This window comes from Gekko japonicus, unplaced genomic scaffold (genome assembly GCF_001447785.1).
Source record: "Gekko japonicus isolate JY-2015 unplaced genomic scaffold, Gekko_japonicus_V1.1 scaffold459, whole genome shotgun sequence".
Classification (NCBI taxonomy): domain Eukaryota; kingdom Metazoa; phylum Chordata; class Lepidosauria; order Squamata; family Gekkonidae; genus Gekko; species Gekko japonicus.
Genome location: NW_015173137.1, coordinates 502,741 through 519,806, shown reverse-complemented (window position 1 = coordinate 519,806; position 17,066 = coordinate 502,741). Strand labels below are relative to the sequence as shown.

The following is a 17,066-nucleotide window of genomic DNA, read 5'->3' as shown; positions in this document are numbered from 1 at the left end:
AAAATATAAATTTAAGAGTTCTAAAGAAGCAACAAAAAACACAGCAGCAAAGAGCATAGGGGGAAAAAAAACCAAGAAGCAAATTTAAACCAATAAAAATGAAACAAAGAGCAGAACGCCAAGGGTCCATGTATCTCCCATGGACATGCACTGCAATGCATCTGGTGGAGCGAGTGTTGACTCACAAAGGTTTAAGCTGGAATACTTGTTAGTCTTTAAGGAGCATGCAACAGACTGACACGGCAGCCCCTTTGCAATTACTACCACAGACAAGTGATGGTTACATATAAATGGCCGTTCTGCCAATCATTTCTGATAACAGAAGGCACTTGAGTTACTGGAATGGAACTCCTTTATCTGCCCTGCCCTCCAGACGCAGCCCACTGATCACTCCAAAAACGTTCTTCTGAGAGAAAGGGGACCCAAGGAACAGGATGAGGGGCAAATTGGAAGTCTGCAGCAGAGGGAGCGGGGACAGGTTAAAATCAAACACTCTCCCCTCTTGTTGGCAGTAGAAAAGAGCAAGAGTGCAGAAGAAGAAGAAGAAGAAGAGTTGGTTTTATACCTTGCTCTTTACTACATGAAGGAGCCTCGGAGCAGGTTACAATTGTTTTCCCTTCCTCTCCACACAACAGACATCCTGTGAGGTAGGTGGGGCTGAGAGAGCTCTGAGGGAACTGCTCTGAGAGAACTGTGGCTTGCCCAAAATCACCGAGCTGGCTGCATGTGGGGGAGTGGGGAATCAAACCTGGTTCTCCAGATTAGAGTCTGCTGCTCTTTACCACTACACCAAGCTGGCTCTCATGTGCATGTGAGTATCAATCAGTAATGCACGATGACCTGCACCAGCAGAGGATGGTACACAGACTCTTCCTCCTTTGTCCACTGCATGTTGGGATTATACACTAAGGAGGACTGCCTGAGCTGATCGTCAGAAAACACCCTGAAATACAGCCTCTCTTAGCTTCTTAGCACTGTATGTTGCCAAGATGTCCGAGCTTCTGCCTCTCCCCCACTAAAGAATCAAGGATACACCCCAGGGAGACATTCACCTTCACTGAAGACACGGTCGACATTGAGCCCATAAGTAGCGCATGTCTCATAGTAAAGGCAACGGCGCATTTCAGTGCACAGAGTCCGAGCTCGGGAATCCTCAATCACACGTGGGTTGCTGGCGCTGATCTTATCTGTAAGGAGACAGAACAGAGCCTCTGCATTTTGAGCTGGACATATGTGCACCAGCCTGACAGGTTTACTGAATTGTTGTCCGTTCTTAACAAAATGACAAAACACAATAGCAATCCAGCTGTGCAACAGAATCTGCTGTGGGCAAAAACGAACATTATCCCATTTACAATAAGGGTGACTGACTCACCTCGTATGCATGAAAAACTTTGGTAGTCATATTGGTCCGTAGCAAAAGCAAAACCAAAATCCATGTAAATACCTCCTATTCAGCTAATAAAAGGAAATACCTTTATCAAGACCAACCAAAATAACACGTATTGTGAAACTGTCTTCAGATTCTCCTATGTACTATTTATAAACATTTCCTTTTCCCCATTGCAAGGAATCTTGCACCCTGTCAACAGAGATGTGACAGATTATGTATGGATTCCGTATGGTATTTGCTCATGTTTATTTATTTCGAAAGTGTAGACACTGCCTCTCCAGAGACCTTCTTGGGGTGGCTCACAAAGTAAAAACAATACAACAAAATAACAAAACAACCATTAAAAATGATCAGTATTCGTGCACGATGTAAAAGCAGCATCCAGTGGCACTCATAAACCTTTGAATTAGAAGCAGACCACAAAAAACAGTTTAAGAAGAAGAACAAAGTTTGACCAGTGGCACCTTTAAGACCAACAATGTTCTATTCAAGATGTAAGCTTTCGTGTGCAAGCACACTGAGGAAGTGTGCTTGCACACGAAAGCTTACACCTTAAATAAAACTTTGTTCCTAAAGGTGCCACTGGACTCAAACTTTGTTCTGCTGCTTCAGACCAACAGGGCTACACACCTGAATCTAGCTTAAGAAGAAGGAATCCATTCACATCTCCCCATTTGTATGTAAAGTGAGCAGAGAAGGGGAGTGCATCAGTCAACAAGCTACAGAAAATGGAGCAGAAAGGCAAGAGACGCTAAATCCTATTCCCCACCATGCCACCACAAGCTCTGTTGTTTCAAGCTGCACTCCCCCAACGTCTCCTAAAATAGGAACTGAGAGCCCAACGAGACATTACTTCTAACTCGGTTCCTGTCATGAAGACTGGGAGCTGCAAGTTCTTCACAGGGACTCCATCCTGATCTGCTGCAGGGGCCCAATCAGGTTCAGGACCATAGCTCAGGGGCAAACACAGCTTCAACCTCCCCCGTGGGGTTTTCCCAAACCAAAATACCCCCAAGGGGGTATTATATGCCCCACGGGAGGGCTGCATCTGCACTGAATATGTGTGCCCCCCCATTAAGAGGCAAGTAATGCCCACCAGGCCACTTTGAGTTGGGAAAACAGTGCCGGTGGGGTGGTTGGGAACAGAAGCAAATCTGATTAGGGCGACTGCAGCAGATCAGGATCGTTTCCTTCAAGTCTCCATGTTGGCCATGAGGCAGACGTGACGTCTCGTTTGGGCCTGAGCCAGGCTGCAAGGAACAGGCCTCAAAAGACAAAGCACAGAGAGGTGAGGTAGGAGATGGAGATGGCCTTATTCTCACCGCTGCGCTCTTTTTTATTCATCCCCCAACTAGATTTAGGTAAAAGCACGGGAATATAATGATATATGCGTTTACATTTGCGTTGCGTAAATGCATATATCATTATATTCCCGTGTAAACGCAACTGATAGATAAATGTAGTAATTTGAGGACGTAGAACAGATAAGCTTAGCAAAATAGATAATGAATTTAGAAATTTAATAAGCAGAAGAAGTGATAAAAGTCTCTTGTTACATGTTATATGATGTTGGGGGTAGTTGGGTGTTGTCTGTCTGTATGTTTGTAGTATATAATGTTAACAAAAACAATAAAAGTGTACCCTCAGGTACTTAAAAAAAAAGAATATAATGATACATGAATAAATTACGTATGGATTGCCCCCTAAATCTAATTTGGCCCTTTGTCCCCCTAGGGAACTGAACTAAGATCTTAGCCATCATTCCACCCAGTCTGAACTATTTCCATGCCAAGTTCATTCACAGAAAAACAGTTTCATACGCCACACGGTTCTTCTTGTTTACTGACCCTTCTGAACTTGCCACTGAATCAGAGACCCGAGGTTGGTTGGTTTTTAATGGCTTTGCACTGTCCAAATTTGGCACATTAGTTTCCTCCATCGGGGCTATGAGTAGGCACAGCCTGAGCTATTACAGGACGGTGCCTCGGCCTTTGCTGTTCTCCGCTCCCTTTGACAGATTTTTCTGGTTCCTGACCTCAGCTGCCCTCTTGATTTTGCATTGATTCTTCCCATCAGCGCCTTGATCTAGATGACCAATTAATAAACCGCTTAGCATTTAACTTTGCTTCCCCTGCAACCTGCCCTGTTGGATCAGTTTTCCATTGCCCTGAGTCTTGGACAGGATCCAACAGAGGCTTACCTGAGTCATCCCCTGGTCCAGCATTTGGCACATGCCAGGGCACTGGGTCATTGCTAAGAAAAGGCCTTCTCAAGAGAACTGCGAAGATCACTGAATTCCTTTCCCAATGGGAGATTCCTCTTACCCCCCTCCCCACAATTTTCTAGTGCCAGGCTAAAGCGATGCATTTTAAGAGAACCTCGGGGGACCCTTAGCTGATATTATTGGTTATCTAATATCTCTGTCTGATACTCTGTTCAACTGGCTGACAGTTTTGATTGATTCTGACTGTCATCGCTTGATCTTTGCTGTTAATTTTATGTTTTTGCATTTTGATGTTTAAGCTTTTTAACAGATATAGATCATCCCCCCCCCAATTAGTTGTCGCTTGGAGTGTCTGGTCAGACAGATATAAAGAGTTTAAATAAGAGGCCACAGATATCCTGAATACCAATGGAATTCCCAGCTTCAAAAGGAGGTTCAGTCCAGCTGTGTAACAATCTGGAGGACATGCATTCCATGAATGCACTGTGAAAGTGGTGCAATTAGCATTGGTAAGGGTTTTTTTAAATAAAGTTTCTGGCCCTTAACATTGTAAAAATAGGCTTGAAAGTATGCAGGCAATGAAAGCTGATGGAAACTCAAAAGCCACAGACGGGCTGAGCAAGATTTCCAGTGGTTAAAGAGGGGCAGAAATTTAGCATCTTGCATAACAGGGAAGGGTCATGGCTCAGTGACAGAGCACCTGCCTGGCATGCAGAAGGTCCCTGGTTCAATCCCCAGCATCTCCAGTTAAAAGGATCAGGAAGTAGGCAATGGGAAAGACCTCCACCTGAGATCCTGGAGAGCAGCCACCAGTCAGAATAGACAATACTGACATGATGGACCAATGGTCTGTTGATTTTGAACATGCTCTTTTTGTCATGAGCAATCTGTTGGATATGTGCTTATACATTCTACTGGGTTATGACCACTAACCCATCTTTGTACTTTAATGAATGTAATATAATATAGTTGTGAATTGTTGATGGTCTTTACTTGGTGGGTGTTATTTGTGGCTCTCTCCATGCTAAGCAGAAAACATTATACAAAATAAATGCCCAGAAATTTGTAGGTGCACAGAATCCAGCTTTGTTGTTACAGAACTGAAGCACTGCAACGTTACATATTGATCACAGAGTATTCAAACCCCTCTCCAGTGCTGGCCCCATTGTGTATTTATTTGAATACACAAGGGGCCACACCTTGGCTATCTCCCTTATAAATAATAGCCGAATGGTGGTGGCACTTCTCTAGAACATTCCACACGCTCCAAAATCAGTTCGCTCTCTGATCTGTCATTCAGAGGGTCTCCCTATCCACTGGCTGCTTTGCCTGAATCCTGCCTCCAACATTCTAAACATTTTGCTGTTCCTCTTCCCCCCATAGCCAGTCAGAACACAGAGGTTATTTGCATATGCAGCCTCATTGGCCTTTGCCTCAGAACACAGAGGTCGTTTGCATATGCGATTTGATTGGCTGTTGCCTCTAACATTCTAAACAGTTTGCTGTTCTGAGGTAAAATGTGTCCAATCTCCAGGTGAGGGCTGGAGATCACTCAGAATTACAACTGCTTTACAGATGGCAGAGATCAGTTCCCCTGGAGAAAATGGTGGAGTCTGTATCCTTATATGTTGCTGAGGTGGCCCCCGTATGACAGCCAATGTGATGTAGCAGTCAGGGCTTCAGAGCACAGGAGAGGCTGCAGGTGTGGGGGGGGGTGTGGAAAGGTGAAGAGTGAAGGGAAAATAAAGGTAGGTTGATGATTGGCTGGGAAGGAGATCGGGTTGTCAACTCCAGGTGGGAAATTCCTGGAAATATGAGGGATGGAGCCTGGTGTGGGTGAGGTTTCAGGAGGCATGGGACCTCGGACTGGTACAAAGCCATAGACTCCACCCTCCAAACCAACTATTCCCCAATCCCTTCTAGGGAACGATCGTTGCCAATCTCCAGGTGAGGGCTGGAGATCACTCAAAATTACAACTGTTCTTTAGGTAGCAGAGATCAGTTCCTCTGGAGAAAATGGTGGACTCAGTGTCATTATACCCTGCTGAGGTCGCCACAGCAAATTGACACTGAGTGTTCAAGGCCGGGGCACCCGCCCAGAGCCTCTTTCTAGAGGCCGTTGTATTTATTTCCACAACGGGCCTTTTTCCTAGTTAGATATAAAGATTATCAGAGACGGGCAATATTATTTTCAGGTTTTTGTAAGTTGTCTTAAAGGCAACAGAGCTCAGAATCCCCAACTCAAACACAGATATGTTATGAAAAGGTACCTCTTTCCCCCTGAAAAAAGCTATCCTTTTTTTAAATCCTTTTTCACTCTGAGTGTAAAACAACAGTTAACTGCAGGGCTCTTTTTGTAGAAAAAGCCCAGCAGGAAGTCATTAGCATAATAGGCCACACCCAACAGCAGGAACTCATTAGCATATTAGGCCACACCCCTGACAGCACACCTCATTAGCACATTAGGCTGCACCCCCATTTTACCAGAAGTGTGGTCATCCAGCCACACCCACCTTTTGCTTCTTATTCTGTTTACCTTGTTTGTTGTCAAAACCCAGGGCTTTTTTGTAGCAGGAACTCCTTTGCATGTTAGGCCACACACCCCTAATGTAGCCAATCCTAATGAGTTTCTGCTGTTGGGTGTGGCCTATTATGCTAATGAGTTCCTGCTGGGCATGGCCAACTTGGGAGCCAGCCGGAACTCCGTTCCTGTGCATTCCTGCCCCAAAATAGCCCTGGTTAACTGTAAGGCTCATTAAGACTCAGGGGAAGGTAACGCCTATGTAGAGCCTTTGACTGAAAGTTTTTGCCCAGTGTTATATCATGGGGAGCTGTGAATTTAGGAACATTCCCTTATTGTTTTATATAGTTATTTTAACATGATCCCATAGGGAAAAAGCCTTTGCATTAGTTTTACTTGTTATGGTTGTTACAGGCAGTGGCTGATTATGTTCTAGGAGGACCCAGTCCAGGCCTTCCCTATACTCTAATAAAAATCTGTTCTCTTTTGGTACCGGGTGATGTGGAATTATAATACACAGCTCCCCCTTCTAGAGCTCCCTTGTGTTAAGGGTCCTGGTACCTGCCCCCCTATGGTCCCCAGAATAATGTCTCCTTTACGCCACTCACCCTGTGTGCCCACAAGTGCAAGAGCCATGTCAGAGACTGCCCGGTAGGTGGTAAGGAGCCCATAATACTGTGACAGCTCCTGGAAACTGGCCTCATTCTCCAGGCTGAAGACAAAGATCACAGCATCTGCCCAATTGGCAAACTGCAAGGGAAGGAAAAGCGGTCAACAAGAGATGCTCTCTCTGGTGAGGGTGTTTATATACATTTAGGATGGAACCAGGAACACGAGAGGATGTTGTCCTTACTCCGGTCTAGGAGACTCTTCACCCACATCAATGTTTGTTTGTTTTTTTCAGCAGCTGCTTCTGGTAGCAGAACGGAACTTCCCTGCTTTCCCCCACCGGCTGCCACTCATTGATCTGTCCAAAATGCTGCTGTTTGGGGGACAGTGGGCCGCACAGGAACAGCATGAGGGTAAATCAGAGGTATGCAGTGGAAGTGGGAATTGGCAAAAACTAACCCGTTCCCCTTTTCCGTTATTGTTGGGATCCAACACTTTCACCGTCTGTTAGAGATCCCTGGCCAGGGTTAGCCCAACACCACCAAAATTCCGGAGGCCCGAGTCTCATCACATGTGGGCCTAACTATACAAAACATCTTCCCTGGGTATGATCCTTCGAGTCGCACACACCTTTTGGGAGCCCCGCGCTTCCCAGGCGTGCAGGGCCTTGATTCAGATGAGTGTGGCACCCTGGGGAAAATGGTTTAGATCCCCCCCCATGCTGTTTCCCCAACCTGAATAGCCTTGGGGAGCACTATTTGCCCCACCGGGGTTTGCAGGTTAGGTGGTATGGCTACTTGACAGTTTCCCAGGGAAACCGTAGCATGCAGTAAGGCCCTGTGAGCTGTGCAAACATCTTTTGAGAGGGAGCCAAGGCCTGCATTTCTGGAAATAGATAGCAGCTTGGCTGCTCACTGGGTGGGTGATATTGTCTGTATTCCAAAGAAAAGAAACCAGAACCTCTCTGCTGGCTGCCCAGGACAGACTCCATTATAAATAGAATAAAGTAAAGAAGTAGCAGGCAGTAAAAAAAATAAAAATAAATGAAAATGGGAGCATAGAAATAAGTATCTTAGCCAACTCTTAAACACTCAGTGTCACTCAAAATTATTATGGTATCATAGCGTAACAATACAGTGGCATACAGGATAGGGAGGGATGATTTCTGATTAGGGCAGAGAAAGGGGGCAGGGCCTACAACCCTGCTCCCACTCCCATCAGAACTGCAATCCCCAGAGTTCCCTGGGAAGAGGGACTGTCTCTCCATAGTGTAAATATGCACTGTAACTCAAAAGGCAGCATGAGCTGTACAACAGCGACCATCCAAAATGCTAAAGGGACGGGGTGGTTTGCCTGCTGCACCCTCCCGATCGACAAGAGAGCATCACCTTGGCATCCGGAGGCCCTGCTTCCTCACGAATCAGCAACAGATGGCTCTGCCCATCCACCACCACTTCCTTCTTGAACTGGCCCCCTGGGGGGGAAAAACAGGAGAGGAGAGGAGAAAGCAGTGAGGAGGTGGCTGTGATGGGGGGGGAAGGTGGGGACGGCAGTGGTGCAGAAGGATCATCTGAGACGTGGGAGGTGAGGTGAGGTGAGGTGAGGGGGGGGTCTCCGTACCGCGAGGCAACCTTTCCTATTTGCCTGTCTGCTCTCCTTTGTCACTTCTCCTTTCCCAAACGTGGTGAGAAATGGAGAAAGGCTGACTTTCCAGGAAAGGTGTGTACAGGTGGTGAGGGAGGGGGCAGAAAGGGAGGTCCATTCTGGGGGCAGGGAAAGGAAGACAACTCACCCTCAGCCGGTTCCAGGCCCAAGTAGGAGCCAGTCAGGTAACGATGAACAAGCGCCGATTTCCCACTCTTGACAGTCCCAAGAACACCCTGAAGAAGATGGAGAAGAAAGATCATTACAGGGTGATTGCTAGACAAGGCATGGTCTGTGCCTCTCTGGACACTTCAGGTGCCCTCAGAGTTCCACATTTCACCTCAAAACATTGTCCACTATCTCCATGATCACTACAAGGCACTTGCGGTGAGACAGAAACTCCTGAGAAAGCCCAGTTAACGAGGTGGTAACTAGGAAGATAGGAAGGACTACGGGAAGGGGACAGAACTGTTACCCAACCACAGTTCAGAGCCTCAGGCCCTCTCAGAACCCACAGTATTTACAAGGCTGTTTTGTACTAAGCTGAACTGCAGGCTGTGGAAGGTCAGTAGTTCAGCAGTTCGAGACCCAGGTTGCCGCATGATGGAGTGGGCTCCCGTCTCTAGTTCCAGCTCCTGCCAACCTAGCAGTTCGAAAGCAAGAAATTGCAAGTAGATAAATAGGTACCACTTCAGTGGGAAGGTAACAGCGTTCCGTGCGCCTTGGTGTTTAGTCATGCCGGCCACATGACCACAGAAACGTCTTCAGACAGCGCTGGCTCTTCAGCTTTGAAACGGAGATGAGCACCACAACCCTAGAGTCGGACTCAACTGGCTTTCGAGCAAGGGAACCTTTACCTTTACCTTTTTAGGCATTATCCAACATAAAGCCACTCATGTGAATTAATCGCATGAAACCACCTTGGTGATATCATGCAAATGTGCGATGTTGCAAGGGGAACGTGTATTTTCTGGGCAGAACACCGGTTGGTACATTTGTAAGCTACAGACACCTACCAGTCGGAGCTCGGGGATGGAGCGGCCGAGGGTCCATTCCTGGCTGTTTGCAACGGCTTCTGAGGAAAGAAAGCAAGTCAGATTAACAATAATCACAGAACTACAATAGTTAGCTTTTATATAGCATATTCCAAGTGTTCAGAGTGCTTCAGAACAGCCCTGTGAGATTATCTTCACAGTGTTGATGGGGGAAACTGAGCTAGTTTGCTTACTGCTAAGCCACAGTAGTCTGAGGAGGTAAGATTTTAGCTGGGGACTTCTGTCTACTGCAGCGCTCTCACTTTTAGCCATTATGGCAGCATTCAGAAGTCTCAACAAGCAAGTTTGCGACGGGCAGGCTTCTTTTTATGCTTCCCACCCTTCCTTCTACCATACATCTGGAGCACGCTTGAAGCTTTCCTGGTTTGGGGAACCTTCGGTCAAACTTCAGTTGGTGATGATATCCAAACACAGACCCGTGGGGCAAACTAGAATTGGTTTTCTTCCCACAATGGGCTTTTAATCCCAGTTTAACATCCCATTGGTCACAAGGAAAGAAACTCCAGTTCACTCGGGCAATTTCCATTCAGGCATCATGGCAAACTGAAGCTTCGACTGGAAGTGTTGCAAAGCAGAAAGCCTTCAGTCACATTCCACCCCTTGGGGAGGGGGGCAGGGAGACAGGAGGCAGTGCAGGAGTATGAGAACCAAGTTGTGCTCATGCCCGTGTCTTGGGCAGCGGCTACAAAGGTTCTCTAATGGCTGCCACCGCCCTGGTATGGGTCTTCTTGGGAGGGCCCAGAGCACCCACCCTACCCCTTTTATATGCTCTGTTCCTGCAGGTTTCCCCTTACAAGTGACCGAATGAGGTGTGAGGACCCAGGCAGAGTAACAAACTAGTTTTATTAAAGAGATTTAACAACAACTGCAGTTCAAAACATGTAGGAAAAATGAGCACAGTAAAGGTAGGTAAACCAGCAAAATAATAAATACTAAGGCGTCTGACCACACTGTCCAAGCCTTCTCTAGGTACCTGGTCTCAGAGTGACTCACCCCCTTTTGGATGAAGGATCCCTCTTTCTGCAGCAGCTTCCACCAGCCCTGCTCCCTGAGAGAGAACCCCCTCCCACTTTGGGCAAGGCCTTTGATTCCTCCTCCCCAGTCACCACTCCTCTGCTGGGGCAGTTTCCCCTCCAAATCCCATTACCCAATCACAGGGTCCATGGGGGACCTGGGAAATGTAGGCCCTGATAAGCTACTCCAATACAGGTTCCCTGTAGGCCACACCACCATAGGCCCAGGGTCATGACAGCCCGTGTGAACAAACGGGATTCTGTTGTGACACCTGAATGTGGCCCATACTTCCAGTTGTTCTCATCAGATTAGATCTGAGGAAAGTTCCCCCTCTTAGATCGGCACGCACATTCTGGCAGGCCACCGTGTCTCAGGACAGGAAGCAGCGGTGTGGCCACAGCTTAAAAACAAAAGCCAGAGAAGGCAGGCAGTGAAGCGGTCCTCCCCATCACGTATCATCAGCTGCTCTCCGGAGAGAAGTCCCTTTAGCCCTTCGGCTTTCCCACGCACAACAGTCAGCGCTTTGTGCCACTTCCGGGGAAGGGGAACACACAGAGGATGCAGCTGCAACTCATGCACGCAAACCACAATGTGCTTCCAGGGTCCCAAGGCAAGTGCCAGACTGGCAGAGAAGGCATCGATCATGGCATAAAAAACCAGTTCCGGGCAAACATGAGCTAGGACGGAGGTAGCGGGGTTAGGAAGCAGGTGTCCTCGCCGACTCCCTGGGAAAGCTTATGGAGACTGGACTGGAATATTTGATATCCCTGGGCATTCTAGCAAACAAGGTTTTAGGTGCCAGGCTTGCACTGGGCTGAAAGGAATAGTCCCAAGTTCTAAGGCACCCGGGTGCTAATCATGGCATAGCAAAAGAGGGTGCAGTGGGGAGATGGAGAAGCAATGGGTTGGGATAATATTCCGCTCACACAAAGCATTTCTGCTAGTGGAACTGAACTTTTTGACCTTTCCCCTCTCACTGCTACCCAGTGATGTCTCCAAAATGCTACTCTTGGGGGGGGGGGAAGGGACCCTCAGGAACAGCATGAGAGGCAAATCAAGGGTCTGCGGGGGGGAAGGGGGAATACACTCCTCCCATTCCATTTGTGGAAAATTTAGTCTAGATCCAACTCACAGACTATGTGGGAAAATGGGAGGGAATGGAAGGACATTAATGGAGAAGGAAACAAACAGATGGATAAGTTAACGGGGACAGAAGAAAGCTCTACAAATGGTTTTCAATGTGTTGGAATACTCTGAGTGCCCCTGAGCATGCAGAAATCTCTTTCTTCACCTCTGCCTCACCTTTGGGCCTGCAGGGAGCCCCCCTTTCAGGTATCATTCACCCCATCATAGGAGGATGCCTGGCTTGGGACCTCCCAACATTTTGTTATTGCCTCCATGGCTGCCATCTTGTGATTGGTCCCACCTCCTCTGGCAGAAACTCCATGGTGGTGCCCGCTGCTCTCAAAATTTGACAAGCCCCCCCCCCCCCCCCCGCCCAAGGGGGGGGGGACTTACAAGTACTTGGAATTCCTCAGTATCTGCATTTCTGGCATTCACATTCTGAACAGGACATTTTAGATTCCAAACTCGGTTTGTACATGTGGAGGTTTATTTGCAAGTTGAGTAATACCACTGAATGTCAGCTATCAAATACTAAATATTATTGCATGCCAATCTATCATGTAATCCGTTAAATGTCATCAGATACTAAATGCTATGGCATTTAGCATACTATTAAATGCTATTCAACACTATTCGTTTCATTTATGGGCTACCTTTTTCCATCACGGCATTCTAAGGGGTTGTAGGTGGGATTCCCAGGAAGGATTACCCATCCAGGCACTAACCACACCAGGGGCTGATTAGTTTCAACAAGGTGGCTGCATCGTATGAAGATCCTGGATCCTAAATATCTTTGTCATCTATCCAACACTGTTAGAAATTACAGGATGTCTAATACAGATATCAAATATTCGGTAAACACCCAGCAAGTGATCAGGGAATATTTATTATTTATTTATTTATTTAAATGTATAACCCGCCCTCCCCACGAACGGGCTCAGGGCGGCGTACAGATGGGGCCAATGCCCAATACATAAAACATTAAAACTGCATATTAAAAACATTGTGCAACATAAGTGCTCTCCACAGCAACTAACAAGGGAACCGATGACGTCATCAGGATGGTATCCTTCGTGGCCACAGCTCCACACAGTACCACCATTTTTGCACTCACGGTGAGTTGGTAATAAGGGCTAGGACAGATACCATAGTAATAGTCGTAGACAGATGGTAACAGTCGTGGCGGCTCCTACTCAAACGCCTGGCGGAAGAGCTCCGTCTTGCAGGCCCTGCGGAACTGTGCAAGGTCCCGCAGGGCCCGGATCTCCTCTGGGAGCTCATTCCACCAGGTAGGAGCCGCCACCGAAAAAGCCCTAGCCCTGGTCGCCACTAATCTGGCCTCTTTGGGACCTGTAACCACCAGGAGATGTTTAGTCCCGGACCGTAGTGCTCGTTGGGGAACATATGGGGAATAGTGGCAACATATTTGACAGTAAGCTTTTGCCAGATGAGGATTTTTTGGGGAGGGGGCCAAATTCATTTCAGCGTTAGTGATAATGTAACACATAGTTTCCACTTGGTAATCCAGACCTTTCTTAACATCTTGCCCTAGCCGTGAGCAGAGTTTACAGTACACTTCCATTCCTGGGGCTGGATCCAGACTAAATTGGCAATTGACACCAATTCCCCCTTCCCACTGCAGACTTCCCCTCGTGTCATTCTTCAGAATCCCCTACCCCGCAGGATTGGCATTTTGTGGCGATCAGTGAGCTGCAGTGGGAGGGGGGAGGCAGGAAGATTCCATTCTGCCACTGGAAAATTTAGTCTGTGTCCAGCGCCTCAACCAAAACCCAAGGAAGCAGAAGAGCAGTGAAACTGTTCCCTTGGCAGGATGTTAAAAAGAAGACTGGCTTATAAGTGATAATTGCATGCACAACTGGGTAAGAGTACAACATTGTGACTGGAACTCCACCTATCCCTTTGGTGTTCAATCTCACCTTAGGAGGCCTTCTGTTCCAATCAGTGACACCCCCAGTATTCTTCTGATATGAATGCCCATGACCCGAAAGCCTTTTTCCGTAGAGCCAAAACAGACTTTTGTATTTTTGAACTGGGTCTGGGGAACCGGAGTTCCCTGCAGCCACACAGCAGCTGTGAGGAATGGCTATTAAAAAATAAAGCAGAGCTTACTTGGACTTGGAACACCACTATGGGCAGGGGAGGGGCTTCTGCCTCCCCACTTCCCCCATTTTCCACACTGAAACAGTGCTGGAGGGGAAGTTATTTCCCTGTTTTTGCTGTTCTACAAGCACAGTTTGGTGTAGTGGTTAGGAGCGCGGACTCTAATCTGGGAGGACTGGGTTTGATTCCCCACTCCTCCACATGCAGCTACTGGTGTGACCTTGGGTCAGTCACAAGTTCTCTCAGAGCTGTTCTCTCAAGGGCTGTTCTTGAAAGAGCTCTCTCAGCCCCACCTACCTCACAGGGTGTCTGCTGTGAGGAGGGGAAGGGAAAGGAGATTGTAAGCCGCTCTGAGACTCTGAGGGAAGGGTGGGCTATAAACCCAATCTCTTCTTCTCTTCACAGGATACTCCACGTGGAACAGCAAAAATGGGGAAATATCTACCCCTCCAGCACTGTTTCAGCACGGAAAACAGTTGGGGGGGGGGAGGCAGATGGCCCCCCCTCTGAGTTTCAGCACGGAAAACAGTTGGGGGGGAGGCAGATGGCCCCCCCTCTGAATGGCGTTCTGAAGCCAAACAGGCTCTGCTTTACTTTTAAACAGCCATTCCCATAGCTGGTGTGTGACTGTGGGGTATCTGTGTGAACATTTAGTCTGGCCCTTAATCACAGGCCCATACAGGATGTTTATGGTTGCCTTGGAGGAGGAGAGACACAAAGGCGCACTCATTACATGCTCAGATGCACGTGGTTAACTCTTAGTTAACATGCTGCATGGATAAACTGTGGCATGAAAGAGTAATAGAAAACTGGCACAAGATTCCTCTCTGAGTCTGAAAGGGCCCACAGAAAAACCATCGGCAGCTGTGCAGACTGGGAGAGAAATCAGCCTCCGTGAGAGATGGGGGGGGAGGGCATTGATGAATGAGAAGTAGGAAGCTGTGGGAAATTCACACAACCTGGGCAAAACTCTCCCCCCTGACAGTGACATTCTAAACCCAGCTCTGCAGAATACAGCTCCCCAATTTCCTACATGGCCTAGCGGATCTGGATTAAAGCCATAAACTTAGCAGGGGGGCTGAAGTCAATTTAGATTTCCTAATACTCCCCAGCGCGTATATTATCAGCATTCTAACTAAAGCCTAGGATTCTGGCTGTCCTTTCCCAAGTCACTGTGATCACAGAAACAGACCCCATGTAAGAAGCTAGCTCACATTTAGATTTCTCCATTCAGTGGGTACCCCTGCTTGTACAGAGCAAATTAGCTCTGCCTGTCACCCAAGCCAGATGTTCTCCATGTCCTGGGGAAGGGAGATGTTTATTGCTGTCTTTTATTTCTCCCCCTGGCAGCAAGTCCCTCATATTCGAACCTGAGTTCCAGCTTACAGTCTACCTGACGGAAGGGCCCTTGCCTTGCTCACCTGAGAATCAAAGACAAACACGCAGAACCAGGCACAAAAGCACAGCTAACGCCTCCTCCATGTGTATGTGTGTTACTATGGAACTGTTGCTTAGCAACAGCACCCTGCACGTCACCAAGGTAACCAGAAAGGAAAAGGGGACAAGGAGAGCAGCCCCCCTGCTGATCCTCTGATAGAGAGCCAAAAAGGGCATCCTTGCTATTGCCATTTTGACGCCATGATGGCACTCCCCATTTGACTAGCCCAAACTAGCACCCAATAGCCAGTCGATTTCCTTATATCAACAGCCTGCACCTTTTTTTTTTTCCCCTGGCAGGGCTACAGTGCCTTGAGATTCAACAGGTACAACAGTTCCCAGAATGGATGTGCAGCGAAAAGGAAAGCTGCACTTGTTGAATTCCAACCTGACAACAGGCACAGAAATTTGTCAGAAAATCTACCACAGGCTGAATTTTCCTCTCTTTGCCCCTTACACAATAGCGTAAGTTATCAGTTATCTATCATCCTCATCCCCTCCCCCAAATTCAGGGCAAAATGTTCTGTGGCATTTGCCCCATGCCAAGCCACCTGCATCCAGTTGTTGCCATTTCTCTGGCATTCCATTTCTGGTGACTTCGGCTGCAACTATCAAGATGAACGCAAGGGTGAAACAGATACTTGATCTGTCATTCACATGTTGCTGTGCAGATGTTCTCTCCAATGCAGTTATTAACCCTTGAGGCAAAGAAAGTAACATGCAAAGTGAGCCTCGTATCATGTTCACACAAACAGTAAGCTCCGAGATGCTTTAATTTCGATGGCTGAGCAGGACTTAAAAGGGAAGAGGGAGAAGAAATACTGAGCAGAGCAAGCAGCAGGGCTGTGCTGGGTTCACCGCGGGGAGGGCGGGGTAAAAATACTAATAAATAAAATAAATAAATAAAATGTGAATGGTTTGGACTCAAAGGTTTCCTTCTGCCATGTGAGGAATCTTCCAGAGTAGCCTTTCCTCAAGTGCAAGAAATTGAGTGGTGGCTCAGTGGTACAGCATCTTCTTTGCAGAAGATTCCACATTCAGTCCACAGCATCTCCAGACCTTTACCTGGGACCAGAGACAGCCACTGACAGTCAGCTTTGCACACTAGCATCCCCAGTTGAAAGGATAAAGCAGCAGGTGACACAAAAGACCACCACCTGAGACCCTGGAGAGCTGCTGCCCATCAGAGCGTACAATACTGACCTACAGTCTGGCTCAGTGTAAAACAACTTCATGGATAGAAGTTGTCTTGTTTGGTGGAAAGGAACCATTAGCTTTAATCCTACACTACCAGAACAAGGCCTGTTTCTCCCTTCCCTTTGTTCATCACAGTGAACTTGGGGTTGTCCTCAATGTCAATTCATCAAACAATCATCCCGGAAGTGAGGGAAACATGAGAAGGTACTCCTGTGAACCAGAATGACAGAAATAATATTAATCTTCTTGAATTGCCCTTGCAAAAATGTCTAATACCAGGACTGTTCAAATGATCTCTGAAGTGCCATTGCATTTTGCCTTTATACTGCAATGTGCTTAGGACTGATAAAAAAAGGACTTTTTAACAGGGGTCTTTCAGGATCGAAATAGAATTGGAACCCTCACTGCACTGCGCCACGTCTCTTTCCAATTTCATGTGATGCATGAGACGAACTCGTGGCGCTGTGCATTTGCCCGCCCCACTTCAAATCAGTAGCTGTTAGCATGGAAGAGGCAGAAAAAAACACGCAGCACAACGACATCACATTGCATGTTGTGTAAAAATACCCTAAATATTCTGAGGAAGAGGGTAAAAGAGAGGCAGAGCAGTGGTGACTCTTTCTTTAAAGGTTTAGTGAGGCAGTCCACTCAAACTACTTTACTTAAGAGAAATGAAGGCCGGGGGGGGGGGAGCCCCCCCCAATTTTCCTCATGGAATGAAGGGAA

At 47.3% G+C, this 17,066-nt stretch overlaps 1 protein-coding gene across 1 annotated transcript in view; it reads right to left on the bottom strand.

Moving 5' to 3' along the window:
- AGAP2 (ArfGAP with GTPase domain, ankyrin repeat and PH domain 2) overlaps positions 1-17,066 on the bottom strand; it is a 165,678-nt gene that overhangs the window by 28,406 nt on the left and 120,206 nt on the right. Inside the window, exons 2-6 of the mRNA XM_015422213.1 lie at positions 9,408-9,466; positions 8,540-8,627; positions 8,136-8,221; positions 6,747-6,888; positions 1,053-1,187 (exon numbers count right to left, since the gene is read on the bottom strand). Coding sequence (XP_015277699.1) covers positions 1,053-1,187; positions 6,747-6,888; positions 8,136-8,221; positions 8,540-8,627; positions 9,408-9,466 — 510 coding nt within the window. The remainder of the gene's footprint in view (positions 1-1,052; positions 1,188-6,746; positions 6,889-8,135; positions 8,222-8,539; positions 8,628-9,407; positions 9,467-17,066) is intronic.